General features: G+C 44.1%; 1 protein-coding gene across 1 annotated transcript in view; it reads left to right on the top strand.

The window, feature by feature from the left end:
• Positions 1-854: 854 nt before the first annotated feature.
• The window catches only part of LOC132781450 (metal transporter CNNM4-like), a 44,198-nt gene continuing 28,611 nt past the window's right edge, over positions 855-16,441 (top strand). The window contains exons 1-3 of the mRNA XM_060785724.2: positions 855-2,217; positions 8,585-8,719; positions 11,827-11,955. Coding sequence (XP_060641707.2) covers positions 855-2,217; positions 8,585-8,719; positions 11,827-11,955 — 1,627 coding nt within the window. The remainder of the gene's footprint in view (positions 2,218-8,584; positions 8,720-11,826; positions 11,956-16,441) is intronic.

Genomic DNA, 16,441 nt, shown 5'->3' with positions numbered 1-16,441 from the left:
TTTTGGCCTTCTATATCCAATACTCGTTGAGCAACTATTTTTGGGTCTAGCTCTTCTAAGAGGTTCGGATACCGAGTCGGGAGTCCACAGCTCCTAATATATTTTGTCAGGAAAACTAGCCAAGAGGATTGATGTTGATTTTCTTTCTGCTCCAATAGGCACAATTTTGGAAGTCTATCATTTGCCATGGCAATCAGTTTTGCCCAGTAGTTGTAGGCCCTGATTTTAGATAAGCCATCCACTGTATATACTCCCAGTTCCGCTCTTACTGCGGCAGCTGGGGTCGTCCTGTCCACTCCTAGAAAACTTCGCAGGTGCTGTGATTGTGCTTGCTCTAATAATGGTACCTGGTTTAGACCCCAAACTTCAGCTCCGTATAAGAGCATGGGAGTTACTTTTGCTTTATATACTTTAAGAAGTGGGTCTAAGGATCCTGGATGGTTGTGATTTATCAATTTAAGTAGTTGATTTGCATGTACTCTTGCCCTAACTGAGCTTTTTTGGTGGTGTGGTAGCCAAGAGCCGGTCTCAGAAAAAACAATTCCCAGATATGTGAAAGTACAAACTTGCTCTATTGGTTCACCGTCCCTGTTGAGTGTTGTTAACTTTGATCATGGATCTTCTTCAAAAGAATTTTAGACATGGAGTAGTATAGGTACCAGGTAAGAATGTGACATGCAAATGAGGTGGGTGTGTCCATGTTGGAGGTGGGTTTGTGACACGTGCTGCTCTAACTCAGAGTGATGGAAGCATTACCTCATAGACACCAAGAATAAACGTGCTGCTCAATGATACTGATACCACAGTGACGCATTTGTCTGAGCAGAAGGGATAAGATGGCCAGATTTGGACTGATGTTGTTAAGGTTATTCTTGCTCCTGTTGGCCTTCTCACAGCCAGCTAGTGCAGGAAAGGGAGCGCCACAACATAACAACACAGTAATTATCGGCATGAGGTTGGAGAGCAGTACCAAGCCAGGAGCTGTACACTTAATAAAAGGAGTCATCCAAGTGATGGAGGGAAGTGTCATCCAGCTTCGAATCTTTGGCCAGGGCATCCATGAATCTACTTGGGAGATTGTCTATTTTTCTGAATTGGCTACAGCAGAGCCTGATTTTCACAATTTTAATGATAGCTCCTGTTTTGAGGAGAGCAACGACTTGCGGGTGCAACCGTTCAGTCAAGACGTCCAGGAAACATCTGCAGTACTCACCATTGTGGTCAAGACTCTGCGCAGGGACGTCCACACCAAGAGCTATGTGTTATGCCTTGAAAAAGATCCCGGGCAGTCACAGCAGCCGGTTGACAGGCACAATTTGTACATCCAAGTGTTGGAGGACGTGAAACTGGAGCTCCCCCTCTGGCTTATTATCATCTTAATGATTGTACTCTTGTCACTCTCAGGTATATTCAGTGGGCTTAATCTGGGCCTGATGGCTCTGGATCCCATGGAGCTGCGTATAGTGCAGAATTGTGGTAAGCCCAAGGAGAAAAAATACGCCGCCCGTATTGAGCCCCTCCGTAGGAAAGGCAATTACTTGCTGTGCTCTTTGCTGCTAGGTAATGTTTTAGTCAACGCTTCTCTTACAATACTGTCCGACATTCTTGTTGGCACAAACATGGTGGCTATTTCGATCTCGACCCTTGCTATTGTCATCTTTGGAGAGATAATCCCACAAGCCCTCTGCTCCCGTCATGGCCTGGCAGTAGGTGCCCACACTGTCCCCCTTACCAAGCTTTTCATGTTGTTGACCTTCCCACTCTCTTATCCCCTCAGTAAAATCCTGGACTATGTGCTTGGTAAAGAAATAGGCACCGTATACACCCGGGAGAAACTGATGGAGATGTTGAAACTGACACAGCCCTACAACGACCTGCTGAAGGAAGAGTTGAATATAATCCAAGGAGCCCTTGAACTGAGGTCTAAGACAGTGGAATGTGTCATGACACCATTGGAAGACTGCTACTTGATCAGCAGCGATGCCGTCTTAGACTTTGACACCATGACAGAGATCATGGAGAGTGGCTATACCCGCATCCCCGTCTATGACAGATATTATTCTAATATTGGGGATATGCTCTATGTCAAGGATCTAGCCTTTGTTGACCCTGACGACAAGACCCCACTCAAGACGATCACGAAGTTTTATAACCACCCAGTCCATTTTGTTGCTCACAATACCAAACTGGATGCTATGCTTAATGAGTTCAAAAAAGGTAAGAAAGGGCTGCATCTAGGTTCTATTTTAGAAGAACCAGATTTGAAAACAAGCAGGTATTTAGATCTTTAGAGCAGGGGAAAAAATATTGATAGTCGTACTTACTTACTTCGGAGCCCCTGGTGGGGCAGTGGGTTAAAGCACTGAGCTGCTGAGCTTGTTGATCGAAAGGTTGCAGGTTCGATTCCGGGGAGCGGCATGAGCTTCCGCTGTCAGCCCTAGCTTCTGCCAACCTAGCAGTTCGAAAACATGCAAATGTGAGTAGATCAATAGGTACTGCTCTGGCGGGAAGGTAACGGCGCTCCATGCAGTCATGCTGGCCACATGACCTTGGAGGTGTCTACGGACAACGCTGGCTCTTCGGCTTAGAAATGGAGATGAGCATCACACCCCAGAGTCAGACATGACTGGACTTAATGTCAGGGGACTACCTTTACCTTTACCTTACTTACTTACTTAGGCGATCCCTTGTTGTCCGAGTATGGTGGCCTTCCAAGTTTAGTGTCTTGGAGGTGAATATGTAGGTGACTGTGGAGCCCTATTCTTGACCCGAATGTTCTTCCATAGTGAGGACATTGGTTTCCAGGTGGAAGGGGGTCCCAATAAGGGTTAGCTTGATGTGCCTTCCTCTTGGCACATTTCTCCCTTTTGCCCTCCATTCATGTCTCTTCAAATTCCACAGCACTGCTGGTCATAGCTGACCTTCAGATAGAGTGCTCATGGTATCCTTCTGGAGCAGCTCTCTGGAATGGGTCTTGGGGGTATTGCACTGCAGTGGCTCTGCTCATTCCTGGAGGGTTGCACCCAGTTGGTGAAGCTGGGAGACACCTGCTCAGACCCCTAGTCATTGACTTGTGGGGTCCCACAAGGTTCCATTCTATCCCTCATGCTATTCAGCATCTACATGGAACCACCGGACGAGGTTATCTGGAGATTTGGAATTCGGTGTCATCTCTACGCAGATGACACTCAATTCTACTATTTCTTTCCACCAAATTCCAAGTAAGCCTCCCAGACCCTGGACCAGTTCTTTGCCGCTGTGATGTACTGGATGAAGGCTAACAAACTGAAGCTTAACCCAGACAGAGGTCATCCTGATCAGTTGTGAGGCCATTTGGGGTATTGGGTGGCAACCTGTGCTTGACGGGATTACACTCCCCCTGAGAACACAGGTACGCAGTTTGGGGGTCCTCTTGGACTCAGCGCTGATGCTTGAAGCTCAGGTGTTGGTGGTGGCCGGGAGGGCCTTTGCACAGATAAATCTTAGGCTCCAGCTGCAACCGTACCTCCAGAAGTCTGACTTGGCCACGGTGGTCCATGCTTTAGTTACCTCCATATTGGATTACTGCAATGCTCTCTACATGGAGCTGCCTTTGAAGACAGCCCAGGAATTGCAATTGGTATGAAAGTCAGCAGCCAGGTTGCTAGCTGGAGCGAATTACAGGAAACGGACAAGCCCCCTGTTGAAACAGCTCCATTGGCTGCCGATAAATTTTCGGTCCCAATTCAAGGTGGAGGTTATTATTATTATTATTATTATTATTATTATTATTAAACTTTATTTGTACCCCGCTAGCATCTCCCGAAGGACTCGATGCAGCTTACAAAGGCCAAGGCTTCAATACACAACATAACAATACACTTAAAGCAAATTAAAAACAATTAAATCAGTATTAAAACAACAAAACCACAAGCAATACATCAAACAAGATAAAACTGGGCCGGGCCAGAGTAAAGGGTACAGGATTAAAAAGTGCTGATGTGACAGGTGATATTATAGGGCAAGTGCAGTGTGCAGTGTGCGGCAGTCTTAATTCTAATAAAGTTCTTCTGGGACTTGGTATTGAAGATTTCCTAATCGGGAAAGGCACATCGGAACAGCCAGGTCTTCAAGTTCTTTCTGAAGACTGCCAATGTAGGGGCCTGTCTAAGATCAATTCTCAAAGCTCAATATCTATTTTTCTTTATACTCTATAACCAGAGGTGGCCCTAGGTAATTTTCAAAGGTAAGCAAACAGTATTTTGCCCCCCCCCCCAACCAATCATTGATATATATTTTCTGTTCGTCGTGGGAGTTCTGTGTGCCATATTTGGTTCAATTCCATCATTGGTGGTGTTCAGAATGCTCTTTGATTGTAGGTGAACTATGCATCCCAGTAATTACACTTGCCGCACTTGCTCCCTTTCCTGGCCCACTTTGGGTCCGGAGGCATGCCTGAAGACCCCGGCGTGTGCACCAAAAGTCACCTCTACTCCTGACTTTCTCCTCAGCCATTGGGACCGAGAGAGAGAGAGAGAGAGGTGGAGATGCCCACCTTTCCTGAAAGTAGGCGCAAAAACAAAGGAGGGAGTGGAGGTGGGAAATACCTCCAGCCGGAGGGGCTCTCTCTCTCTCTCTCTTGGTCCCAATGGCTGAAGAGAAAGTCAGGAGAAGAGGTGACTTTTGGTGCACACGCGTCGGTCTTCAGACATGCCTCCGGACCCGAAGCGGGCCAGACGCGGCGGCTCTGCCCCCTGGCCCACTCGCGGATTGGGGATAGGAGAGGAGGCGGGTGGAGTGCTGGGGGATCGGGAAAGGGAGCCGGTCATGGGGAAGGGATCGAACGCGGAGAACAATTGAGCGCCGGCTCTGCTCGCGCACCTGGTGGCCGGGTGGAGCAGGAACGAGAGGGGCTAGGCGAGGCTCAAGGGCCCGGCCCCTTTGGAAAAAGGATCACCCGGCAGTGAGGCAAGAAAGCCGAGGCTCCCCCCGGACTGCTAGGGCTGTTGTGAGCTGAGGGTGCGCTCCTCAAGTGGCGGTCGAGGGGCATTTACAGAGGCGCCTCTGCGCCCCTGGCAAAAAAAAAAGTGTTCTGCGACCGCTTACTTCGCGTAATGGACGAGCCACCCCTGTCTATAACTCTCATATAATCTATCTAACTATAGCTCAATTCTTTTCAATAAACTTCTCTATCTTAATTTCTCAATTCTCAATAGTTCTCAATAATTTTTACAGTGGTTTGTCGGAACTACCTGTCTGGCCACCAGCATATCAGATTCCTTCTTCAGAACTGAACAGGCAGGGAGGACTACAAAATGGAAGTCTTTCCCCGGGAGCAGGGGCGGGCTCAAAGAGCTGCTCCCTAGGCCAATCATTGCAAAGAGTTTGCAGACTGGCTTTTCCCACCTTTGGCTGTTAAACTCCAGGCTTTGCAAGGCTGCAGCAGCTCCTGGGAGAAAGGCAAGGGGCAACAACTCCAAGCAACTAAAAAAACAATGCAAGGAGACGGAACAGGCAGGATACAAAAATAAAGTAGTAGTAGTAGTAATAATAGTAGTTGTTGTTATTGCTATTATTATCATTATCATTATTATTATTGGCCAGGGCTTCCCAGTCTGGAGAAGGGTCTGGAGAACAAGCCCTATGAGGAGTGGCTTAAGGAGCTGGGCATGTTTAGCCTGAAGAAGAGAAGGCTGAGAGGAGATATGATAGCCATGTATAAATATGTGAGAGGAAGCCACAGGGAGGAGGGAGCAAGCTTGTTTTCTGCTTCCCTGGAGACTAGGGCGCGGAACAATGGCTTCAAACTACAAGAGAGGAAATTCCATCTGAACATGAGGAAGAACTTCCTGACTGTGAGAGCCGTTCAGCAGTGGAACTCTCTGCCCCGGAGTGTGGTGGAGGCTCCTTCTTTGGAAGCTTTTAAACAGGGGCTGGATGGTCATCTGTCAGGGGTGATTTGAGTGCAATGTTCCTGCTTCTTGGCAGGGGGTTGGACTGAATGGTCCATGAGGTCTCTTCCAACTCTTAGATTCTATGATTCCCAGTTCTCAGTGTCTATGCCAGTTTTTAAGGTGAACTTTAAGCCCATCTTTAAATATCTTTTCCTGTCCACCAACATTCTGTTTTCTGTTCTTGAGTTGGGAATAGAGTTACTGCTTTGGGAGACGGTGGTCGGGCATTTGGATTATGTGGCCAGTCCAGCGGAGTTGATGACGGAGGATTATCCTTTCAATGCTAGTGGTCTTTGCTTCTTCCAGTGCGCTGACATTTGTCCGCCTGTCTTCCCAAGAGATTTGCAGGATTTTCTGAAGGCAACACTGATGAAATTGTTCCAGGAGTTGCATGTGACATCTGTAGACGGTCCACGTTTCACAGGCGTTTAACAGGGTTGGGAGGACAATAGCTTTGTAAACAAGCACCTTGGTCTCCTTAAAGATGTCCCAATCTTCAAACACTCTCTGCTTCATTCAGACGAATGCTGCACTCGCAGAGATCAGGTGGTGTTGTATTTCAGTGTTAATGTTGACTTTTGTGAAGAGGTGGCTGCCAAGGTTCAGAAGATTTCACCTTACTTTCTGTCCCTGTGACAATTGGATTTTGAAAAGATTGCGTTCTCATGGAAACAAGAATTGGTGAGAAAGCTTCAGTGGAGACAACTTTTCCCCATAATAGATATTCTAGGAGTGAATTTCCTTTCTGAGGGGTCAATTTCTCTCACTTCCTGTTGTCTCAGGGATAGGAAGTGAGTTTAAATCTTTCTATTGAGCAGCATTTCTCAACCTAGGGGTCATGAGGGGGTGTGAGATGGTTCACCAAAGACCATCAGAAAACACAGTATTTTCTGTTGGTCATGGGGGTTCTGTATGGGAGTTTTGGCCCAATTCTATCATTAGTGGGGTTCAGAATGCTCTTTGATTGTAGGTGAACTATAAATCCCAGCAACTACAAGTCAAGGTCTATTTTCCCCACACTCTACGAGTGTTCACATTTCGGAATATTAAGTATTCATGCCAAGTTTGGTCCAGATCCATCATTGTTTGAGTCCACAGTGCTCTCTGGATGTAGGTGAACTACCACTCCAAAACTCAAGATCAATGCCATCAAACCCTTCCACTATTTTCTGTTGGTCATGGGAAGTTCTGTGTGCCAAGTTTGGTTCAATTCCATCATTGGTGGAGTTCAGAATGCTCTTTGATTATTATTATTATTATTATTTATTTTATTTTGATACATCCCAACAAACAATAAAATTTTTGCCATACAGGGCTTATTTCAATAAACATTATTCCAAGAGTAAATATTCCTTAACTGACATTCTATACATTCCTTAGTTATGTATCACCCAACAAACCCCCCTCCCCCCTTCCCTCCACCCCCCCTGGAAGAGCAATTCTAAATCATGTCATTACATCAATTTAACCGTGTGGAAAGCCTGGTTCAAAATACTGTATTTGTCGTCTCCGTCTATTTTGTCAATTAACACAGACCATTTCCTAAACCAGTCTTGTTCTCTTTGACTAAATATATACTTGTTTTTCCTTTGATTGATAAAATCATTAATTATATATTCTGATAGATAGGCCCACCAGGTTTCCAAACCCCATTTTGTATCGTCTCTCCATCCCCGGGCTATTGTGGCCTGTATTGCAACTGTCATATATTTTAGGATTTCTGTCTAATTATTGTTATCTTCCTTTGCCTTTATGGTGAGGGACATGAACCTGGCTTTATCCCACCTTAATTCTTTCCCTATTATGTCTTCCATTACAGTCCTTATTATGCCATAATAGTTCTGAATTTTGATACAATCCCACCACATGTGGGAGAATGTACCTATCCCCCCACACTTGTGCCAGCATTTGTCTGAGATATTTCCCATAACGTGTGCTAATTGGGTGGGTGCCAATTGGTTTTGCCAATAGAATTGTAGGCAAAATACTTGCTTATTTCAACTATATCAATCTTGCAGTTGCTATTCAATTACAGAAACCATAGTCTGGATAAAGTCAAGCTGTTGATATTCTGTTTTCCCCCCAATAAAGTATTAATATTAAAGTTTCAAAATTAAAAGAAAAAAAAGAAAAAAAGAATGCTCTTTGATTGTAGGTGAACTACAAATCCCAGCAACTAAAATTCCCAAATGACAAAATCAATCCCCACCAGTATTCAAATGTGGGCATATTGGGTATTTGTGTCAAATTTGGTCCATTGAATGAAAATATATCCTGCATATCATAAATTTTCATTACAACTCATAACAGTAGCCAAATTACAGTTATGAAGTAGCAATGAAAATAATGTTATAGTTGGGGGTCACCACAACCTGAGGAACTGTATTAAGGGGTCGTGGCATTAGGAAGGTTGAGAACTAGTGATATTGAGGATACAGAAAGCAGTACAATAATTCACCGGAGGACTCTGGGTGTTGTAAGGTAAGTGTCCAGAGATGGTAGACTTACTGACGCCTCAATGATAAGGCATATGCATATTATTTATTGAACATAATGCTTCAAGCCATAAAATGTATTCCATAAAAAAATCTTTAAAAATATCATTTGATGAGACCCTGACCATCGTAACATAATTAAACTCTGTCTCACAGGTAAATCCCACCTGGCCATTGTCCAAAAGGCGACCGATGTTGAAGGCGAGCATGAAGTGATGGGTGTGGTGACGCTGGAGGATATCATTGAAGAGATCATCATGTCAGAAATCCTGGATGAATCAGACATCTCCGGTTAAGTGAACCCCTCATTTCCTCATCTCCTTCTGTATGTGTAGAAGAGGCAGAGGCCCTTCTATAATGCCATATAATCCACATTATCAAAGCAGACAATCTACATTATTTGCTTTGAACTGGATTATATGAGTCCACACTACCATATAATCCAGTTCAAATCAGATAATCTGGATTTTATATGGCAGTGTAGAAGGGTCCAGAGAGAGAGAGAGAGAGAGAGAAAGGAAGGGCACGTTCTTTAAGATACGTTATGTGATTGTCACAGCATGCTCAAATTACATGGTTTGAGCATGTAATTTTACATGACCCTTCAGATGCTGGATCACAACTCCTATATTCCTCATTAGACATCACGACTAGAGCTGATGGGAGATGGGATACAGTAACATCTGGAAGACTGCAACTAGTTCCGTTGAGTCAATATAATCAGGTTTGGATTTATATCCAAGGCTTGTGGATATATTTGACTCTAAAATGTCCTTTAACCTGTCCCCATGCTCAGAGCGACAAGTTCAGTTGAGCTGCAGTTCCCATTATCCACAGTTCACATGTCAGATAATCCAAAACGATGGAGGTTGTCATTCAATAACATCTGGGGACCAAAATTCGGTAAAAACTAAAGAGCAGCGATCACAATGTGAAAAATATATACCGTATATGCTCAAGTATAAGCCGACCCGAATACAAGAGGAAAACGGGAAAACGTATTGACTCGAGTATAAGCCGAGGGTGGGAAATGCAGCAGCTACTGGTAAATTTCAAAATAAAAATAGATATCAATAAAATTACATTAATTGAGTCATCAGTAGTTTAAATGTTTTTGAATATTTACATAAAAGTGTAATTTAAGATAAGACTCTCCAACTCTTCTTAAACCATTATTCTAACCTTCTTCAATGTAAACGTGCTTACGTATTCCTCCAATAATAATAGGGTAAAATAATACATGTAATAAAAATAATAATGCAGTAAAATAATGGGAATGTAATAATAACAGTAATAATAGAGTACAATAATAAATGTAATAATAAAAATAAAAAATAGAGTAAAATAATCAATGTAATAATAATAACAACAATAATAAAGGAAAATAATACATGCAATAATAATAAATGTAATAATAATTATAAATAGAGTAAAACAATAAATGTAATAATAACAATTATAATAGATTAAAATAATGGAAATGTAACAATAACAGTAATAATAGAGTAAAATAATAATGTACCGTAATAATAATAAATCGAGTAAAATAAAATTAATAATAATATTATTATGGCATGGCTCGAGAGCAGCATGTGTGAAAAAGATCTGGGAGTCCTCATGGACAACAAGTCAAACATGAGCCAACAATGTGATGAGGCGGCAAAAAAAGCCAATGGGATTTTGGCCTGCATCAATAGGAGTATAGTGTCTAGATCTAGGGAAGTAATCCTACCCCTCTATTCTACTGCAACGCTCTCTACGTAGGGTTGCCTTTGAAGACTGCTCGGAAGCTTCAAATGGTCCAGCGCTCTGCAGCCAGGTTGCTAACAGGAGCGGCACTCAGAGAGCATACTACTCCTATGTTGCGCCACCTCCACTGGCTACTAGTTTGCTACCGGGCACAATTCAAAGTGCTGGCTTTAGCTTATAAAGCCCTAAACGGTTCTGGCCCTACTTACCTCTCCGAACGCATTTCCTCCTATGAACCAACTAGGACACTAAGATAATCTGCGGAGGCCCTGCTCTCTGTCCCGTCTGCATCACCGGCCCGCTTGGCGAGGATGAGAGACAGGGCCTTCTCAGTGGTGGCCCCTCGGCTGTGGAACGCCCTGCCTGCAGATATCAGATTGGCCCCCTCCCTGCTGGCGTTTCGGAGGAAAGTGAAGACCTGGCTGTTCGAACAAGCATTTGATTAAACAGTGTAATTGAACATAGGAATACGGAATAATGGATGATAAGACTGGATTCTGATTTTACTGTTGAGGCGCTAATGATTGTTATACTGATGTTAATGATTTATGTGATAATTGTTTTTAATTGCCCTCTACTTGTTTTGTGATATTTTGTACTGATGTTGTTCACCGCTTTGAGTCGCCTGAGGGCTGAGAAAAGCGGTATAGAAATAAAGTAAATAAATAAATAATAAATATTCTGACTTGGTTAGACCACACCTGGAATACTGTGTCCAATTCTGGGCACCACAATTGAAGGGAGATGTTGACAAGCTGGAATGTGTCCAGAGGAGGGCAACTAAAATGATCAAGGGTCTGGAGAACAAGCCCTATGAGGAGCGGCTTAAACTGCTAGGCTTGCTAGGCTGAGAGGAAATATGACAGCAATGTATAAGTATGTGAGTCATAGAGAGGAGGGAGCAAGCTTGTTTTCTGCTTCCTTGGAGACTAGGACGCGGAACAATGGCTTCAAACTACAAGAAAGGAGATTCCATCTGAACATGAGGAAGAACTTCCTGACTGTGAGAACTGTTTAGCAGTGGAACCCTCTGTCCCGGAGTGTGGTGGAGGCTCCTTCTTAGGAGGCTTTTTAAATAGAGGCTGGATGGCCATCTATCGGGTGTGCTTTGAATGCAATTTTCCTGCTTCTTGGCAGGGGAATGGACTAGATGGCCCATGAGATCTCTTCCAACTCTATGATTCTATGATTCGAATAATAATAAAGTAAAATAATACATGTAATAATAAATGTAATAATAACAATAATAAATAGAGTAAAATAATAAATGTAATAATAATAGAGTAAAATAGTGTAAATGTAATAATAATAATAATAATAATAATAATAATAACAGAGTAAAATGATAAATGTAATAGTACTCATAATAACAGAGTAAAATGATAAATAACTTTGACTCGAGTATAAGCCAAGGGGAGCTGAAAAAAGGCTGAAAAACTTGGCTTATACTCAAGTATATATGGTAGTTGTACCTCTGTATGCATAGATGCTCTGTTGATGGATTCTATGTATCCTTCGAAGGCAACCACAAGGTGGACAGCAATGAAAATTAGTTTGACAGCCCTGCCTTAGGGTGTCTATAGACTGGAAACAACTATTGCATGGCAACTATGACAGAATAACCTTTCTTTCACCTTCCTCCTTTGTAGCTGAGACCCGTAGCAAAAGAAGAGCCACCCAAACAAGGAGGTGGGACTTCTCTGCCTTCAGGGCTGTTGGCAATGAAGCAAAGATCTCCCCGCAGCTCCTCCTGGCTGCCCATCGCTTTCTCTCCACAGGTATGAGCTCTCTAGTTGCCAAAGACTACGTGGCATGGGCAAGGCTGCCAATGTGCCGGGTAACTTATTGCATGGTGGTTCCTGTCATCCAGCAGAAGAAAGGGGTCTGTTTCAGGTGGCACCCCAACTAGTGGATAGATAGATGAAGCCAAACTTTATGTCTGAATCAGAACATGTTGGGTGGGGGTATTCTAGAGGGGGCTTTTTAGAATGAAAATATCCCTATAATTAAATATAATCAATTTTTTGTTGTTGTGAGCCTAACTTACATGTATTGAATCAATACACCTGTAAGGTCAAAGCTCTATGCTAATTTACTAAAATTTACTAAAAGTGCATGTATGCTCTGGCCAAAGCTATCGTTATTACCACCTTACAATGATGCTTCAAATAATAATATAATAATAATGCTAAGTACTAATCTTGTTGTGTTTCAAATAATGTTGTTCATTCGTTCAGTCGTCTCCGACTCTTCGTGACCTCATGGACCAGCCCGCGCCAGAGCTCCCTGTCGGCCGTCACCACACCCAGCTCCTTCAAGGTCAGTCCAGTCACTTCAAGGATGTCATCCATCCAGCTTGCCCTTGGTTGCCCTTGGTTGCCTTCCACTTTCCCCAGCATAATTGTCTTCTCTAGGCTTTGCTGTCTCCTCGTGATGTGGCCAAAGTACTTCAACTTGGTCTCTAGTATCCTTCCCTCCAATGAGCAGTCAGGCTTTATTTTGTTTCAAATAATAATAATAATAATAATAATAATAATAATAATAATAACTAGCTTTACCCACCACACGTTGCTGTGGCCAACCTTCTCTCCCTCTTTCTCCCCTTCTTTCACTCCTTCCTTCATTTCCTTTTCTTCTTTCCTTTCTTCCTTCTCTACCTGTTTACTTCCTTCCTTAGCTTTTTGCTCCCATCCTTCCTTCTCTTTATTTCTTTCCTTCCCTCCCTCTTTCTCTCCTTCTTTCTCTTCTTCCTTTGCTCCGTCTTTCCTCCCTTCCCTTTTTCTTTCCTTCTCTCCTCCTTCCTTCTCTTCCTCTCTCCTTCCTCCTCCCTTTTTATTTTCCTTCCTCTTTCTCTCCTTTCTTCCCTCTCTATCTCTTTCCTTCCTTCCTTCGCTCTTGACTTCCAGACTTCCTTTTCTTTCTTTCTTTTCTTCCCTCCCTTTCTCTTCTTCCTTTGCTTTTTTCCTCTCTTCCCCTTCCCAAATTCCCCTTCCTTCCTTCCTTCCTTCCTTCCTTCCTTTTGACACCTTCCCTTCCCCTTCTTCTTTTTTTCTATCTTTCTTTCCTTTCCTCCTTCCTTCCTTTCTCCCTTCTTTCCCATCCTCCTTCTCTCTCTTTATTCTTTCTTTCCTACCTTTCTTCTTCCATATACCTTCTCAACTTCTCCTTCCTTCCTTCATACACCTTCCCTCCCTTCCTCCCTCCCTCCCTTCCTTTCCTTCCTTCCTTTCTCCGTTCTTTCCCATCCTCCTTCTCTCCCTTTCTTCTTTCTTTCCTTCCTTTCTTTTCATATACCTTCCCAACTTCTCCTTTCTTACTTCCTTCATACACCTTCCCTTCCCTTCCTTCCTTCCTTCCTTCCTTCCTTCCTTCCTTCCTTCCTTTCTCCCTTCTTTCCCATCCTCCTTCTCTCCCTTTCTTCTTTCTTTTCTTCCTTTCTTGTTTCATATACCTTCTCAACTTCTCCTTCCTTCCTACACCTTCCCTTCCCTTTCCCACTTTTCTTCTTTCTTTCCTTCTTTCCTTCTTTCCTTCCTTCCTTGCTATTTACACCCCTTCCCCTCATTTCCGTCCTCCCTTCCCTCTCCCGCTTCCTTCCCTCCTTCCCCTTCCTCACCGATGGTGGAGCCAGATGGCGATGTGCGGGGGCGGCCTGGGCTGGGCGTTGCGGTGGCCAATGGGCTGTCCTTGGCAGAGCTGGGCCGCGGCCTCTCCCGGCCGGGCCAGGAAGCCGCGCAGCGGGGGCCTCCCGAGCAGCCTCCGCAGGTCGCGCAGCATCCTGGCCCCTAGCGAGCACAGCCGGCCGAGCTCCAACACCCAGGCCGGGGCTTCAGCATCAGCGGGTAGGCTGCGTTCTAGAACTACAGTTCCCAGAGTGCATTGCGTGTGTACTTCCTCCCCTGGGCACTGCGCATGCTCAGTTGGTTTTTGTAATTGTGAGTTTGTTGAAATGTTTTTGGAATTTTGATTCGCGTTGTGCATACCTTGTGGGTTGAGGTGTGTGCACGGCAAATTTGGTGAGTTTTCGTCGGGGTTTTTTCGCGTTTTGCTGTCCCGTTGAACGCCCTTTCCATTTTTATATATATAGATAATAAGTGCAAGTTTATTCAATGCTTAGACCACAGGTATTTCTCATGTAAGGCAAACAAATAAATACATGAAAACAAGATTATTAAATACAATATAAAATACACCATTGATCTATATAAATAAAAAAGTAATGTTCGTTTGTGCTATTCACAGAACTCAAAAACCCCTGGACCAATTGACACCAAATTTGGACACAAGACACCTAACAACCCAATGTATGTTCTCCACTCAAAAAACCCCACGAAAACAGAAAGCAGAAAGGACTTCTGAACTACATGTTCACAAAGGAGAAACTGCATTGCGCACAAAGAAACCCATGGCCATGCCCCCTCCTCCTCGCGAGGAAACAGCCGGCCGGCTGTTAAAGCATGAGGAGCCAGGCGTGCGTGCATGGCCACACACACACAAGTGAGAATGGGCACCATGGGAGTGGAGGTGGAGGCTTGCGCGAGGAAGTCCGGCAGGTGGGGGAGGGACTTTAGGAGCCTACCAACTGTCCTCCTCCACTTCCTCTCCTTCCTCATCTGAAACCGCACCACCACCGCTTTAGGAGTGAGGAAGAAGAGGAGGAAGATGGTGGATGGGCTCCTAAGTCTCTCCTTTGCCAGCAGAAGCAGCAGCCTTTTCCTCTTGGCTGCCCCCCCCCCCTTTCATCGCCTCCTCTTCCTCCAAGATGCCCCAGTGGAAGCAGCAGGCAGGAGGGAGGAAGGGAGAGAGACTGTTGCCTTCTTTACCAACTCTTCCTTGCCGCCCTCCCTTCACTGCAAGAAGGAGGAAAGAAAGAAAGAGGCAGAAACAAGTTTAATTTTCAATTCTCCCATTCCTCTGCGTCCTTCTCCCTTCTTCCTCCTCCAACTCCTTCTTTCTTTCCTCCCTCTCCTTCTCTCTCATTTCTGTAGATCTGTCTCCGACAACAGGAGCACACATTTAATTTTCTCTCTCTCTCTTTCTTCTATTATCTTCTATTAACATGTGGCAGAGGGAGGTAGCTCCCTCTGCCACACTCCTTTTCTCCCTCACTCCCTTCCCTTCTTTCCTCCCCCCTTTTCTTCCTTCCTTCCCTTCCTTTCCTTCCCCCCTCCTTCCCTTCTTGTCCGACCCTCCTTCCCTTCCTTCTTTCCCTCCTTCCCTTCCATCCTGTCCCTCCTTCCTTCTTCCTTTCCTTTCCTTCTTTTCCTTCCACCCTCCCTTCCTTTCCTTCTTTCCCTTTCTTCATTTCCTTCCCTCCCTCCTTTCTTCACCCCCTCCTTCCTTTCCCTCTCTCCCTCCTTCCTTCCTTCCTTCCTTTTTCCTTCCTGTCTCTCCTTCTTTCCTTTCCTTCCTTCCCTTCCTTCCCTCTTTCCCTCCCTCCCTCCCTTTTCCTTCCTTCCTTCCTTCCTTCCTTCCTTCCTTCCTTCCTTCTCCCTTTCCTTCTTTCTATGTAATATATAAAAACAATATTTTATATATTGTTATATACATTACTATATAATATGTTACTATTATATATTACTACTAGCTGTCCCCTGCCACGTGTTGCTGTGGCCCAGTTTGTTGATCTAAAAAATAAAGCAATTAGAAAGTGCTGGTTTCTAATGTATGTAATATCTTTATGCCTGTGGGTAAACAGTATTTCTTGATGTTTCTTTGACAGTGTTGACGTAGAGATTGTCTGGTTTGCCTACTCTGAAACATGCAACATGTAATTGTCCTTCTTTAGGGATCCCTTTCAAATCTATGATACGCTATCTCTGTGTGTGTGAACCATATCTTTCTATCTATCTATCTATCTATCTATCTATCTATCTATCTATCTATATCTATGGCTGTTTGGCTGTTTGGAGGGCTTTGATTACATTTTCTTGCCCTGCTGAAGGGAGTTGGAATGGATGGCCTTAAGTATATTCTCTTGGTCATGGGGGTTCTGTGTGGGAAGTTTGCCCCAGTTCTGTCATTCATGGGGCTCATTCAGAATGGTCTTTGATTGTAGGTGAACTATAAATCCCAGTAACTACAACTCCCAAATGCCAAGGTCTATTTTCCCCAAACTCCGTGTTACTATTTGGGCATATGGAATATTCATGCCAAGTGTGGTCCAGATCCATCATTGTTTGAGTCCACGGTGCTCTCTCTATGTAGGTGAACTACAACTCCCAAACTCAATATCAATGCCCACCAAACCCTTCTAGTGTTTTC

The sequence above is a fragment of the Anolis sagrei genome, chromosome X (assembly GCF_037176765.1).
Source record: "Anolis sagrei isolate rAnoSag1 chromosome X, rAnoSag1.mat, whole genome shotgun sequence".
Lineage (NCBI taxonomy): Eukaryota > Metazoa > Chordata > Lepidosauria > Squamata > Dactyloidae > Anolis > Anolis sagrei.
The sequence above is the reverse complement of the archived record's forward strand: the minus strand, read 5'-3'. Positions and strand labels throughout refer to the sequence as shown.